Below are 450 nucleotides of genomic sequence, written 5' to 3' on the forward strand. Positions count from 1 at the left end.
GCCTGCCTGCGGGTCATCGGCTACCTGCGGCGCATGGACGTCTTCACGGAGGCCGAGCTGCGCATCAAGTTCCTGCAGGCGCGGGATGCCTGGCTGCGCTCCATCCAGGCTGCCATCCCCGACGACGACCCCTACTTCCACGTCACCAAGACCATCGAGGCCTATCGCGTCCACCTCTTTGACATCGTCACCCAGTACCGCGCCATCTTCTCCGACGAGGAGCCGCTGCTGCCCGCTGAGGGGCAGCTTCCCAACGAGGGGGCCATCTTCCATGGCTGGGTGCTGCAGAAGGTCTCCGAGTTCCTGCAGACGCTGGAGCGGGACCTGCGGCGTGGGGGGGGCGGCCGCCTGGACTCGCTGCTGGGGCAGTGCATGTACTTTGGCCTCTCCTTCAGCAGGGTAGGGGCCGATTTCCGCGGGCAGCTGGGCCCCCTCTTCCAGACTGTGGCC

The 450-nt window shown here is 67.1% G+C and overlaps 1 protein-coding gene across 1 annotated transcript in view; it reads left to right on the forward strand.

The window, feature by feature from the left end:
* COG8 (component of oligomeric golgi complex 8) overlaps positions 1-450 on the forward strand; it is a gene marked incomplete at both ends in the record, with an annotated part of 1,414 nt that overhangs the window by 530 nt on the left and 434 nt on the right. The window contains 1 exon segment of the mRNA XM_010135591.1: positions 4-449. Within this exon segment, the coding sequence (XP_010133893.1) occupies positions 4-449 (446 nt within the window).

Source organism: Buceros rhinoceros, unplaced genomic scaffold (genome assembly GCF_000710305.1).
Source record: "Buceros rhinoceros silvestris isolate BGI_N320 unplaced genomic scaffold, ASM71030v1 scaffold25354, whole genome shotgun sequence".
In the NCBI taxonomy this organism is placed as follows: domain Eukaryota; kingdom Metazoa; phylum Chordata; class Aves; order Bucerotiformes; family Bucerotidae; genus Buceros; species Buceros rhinoceros.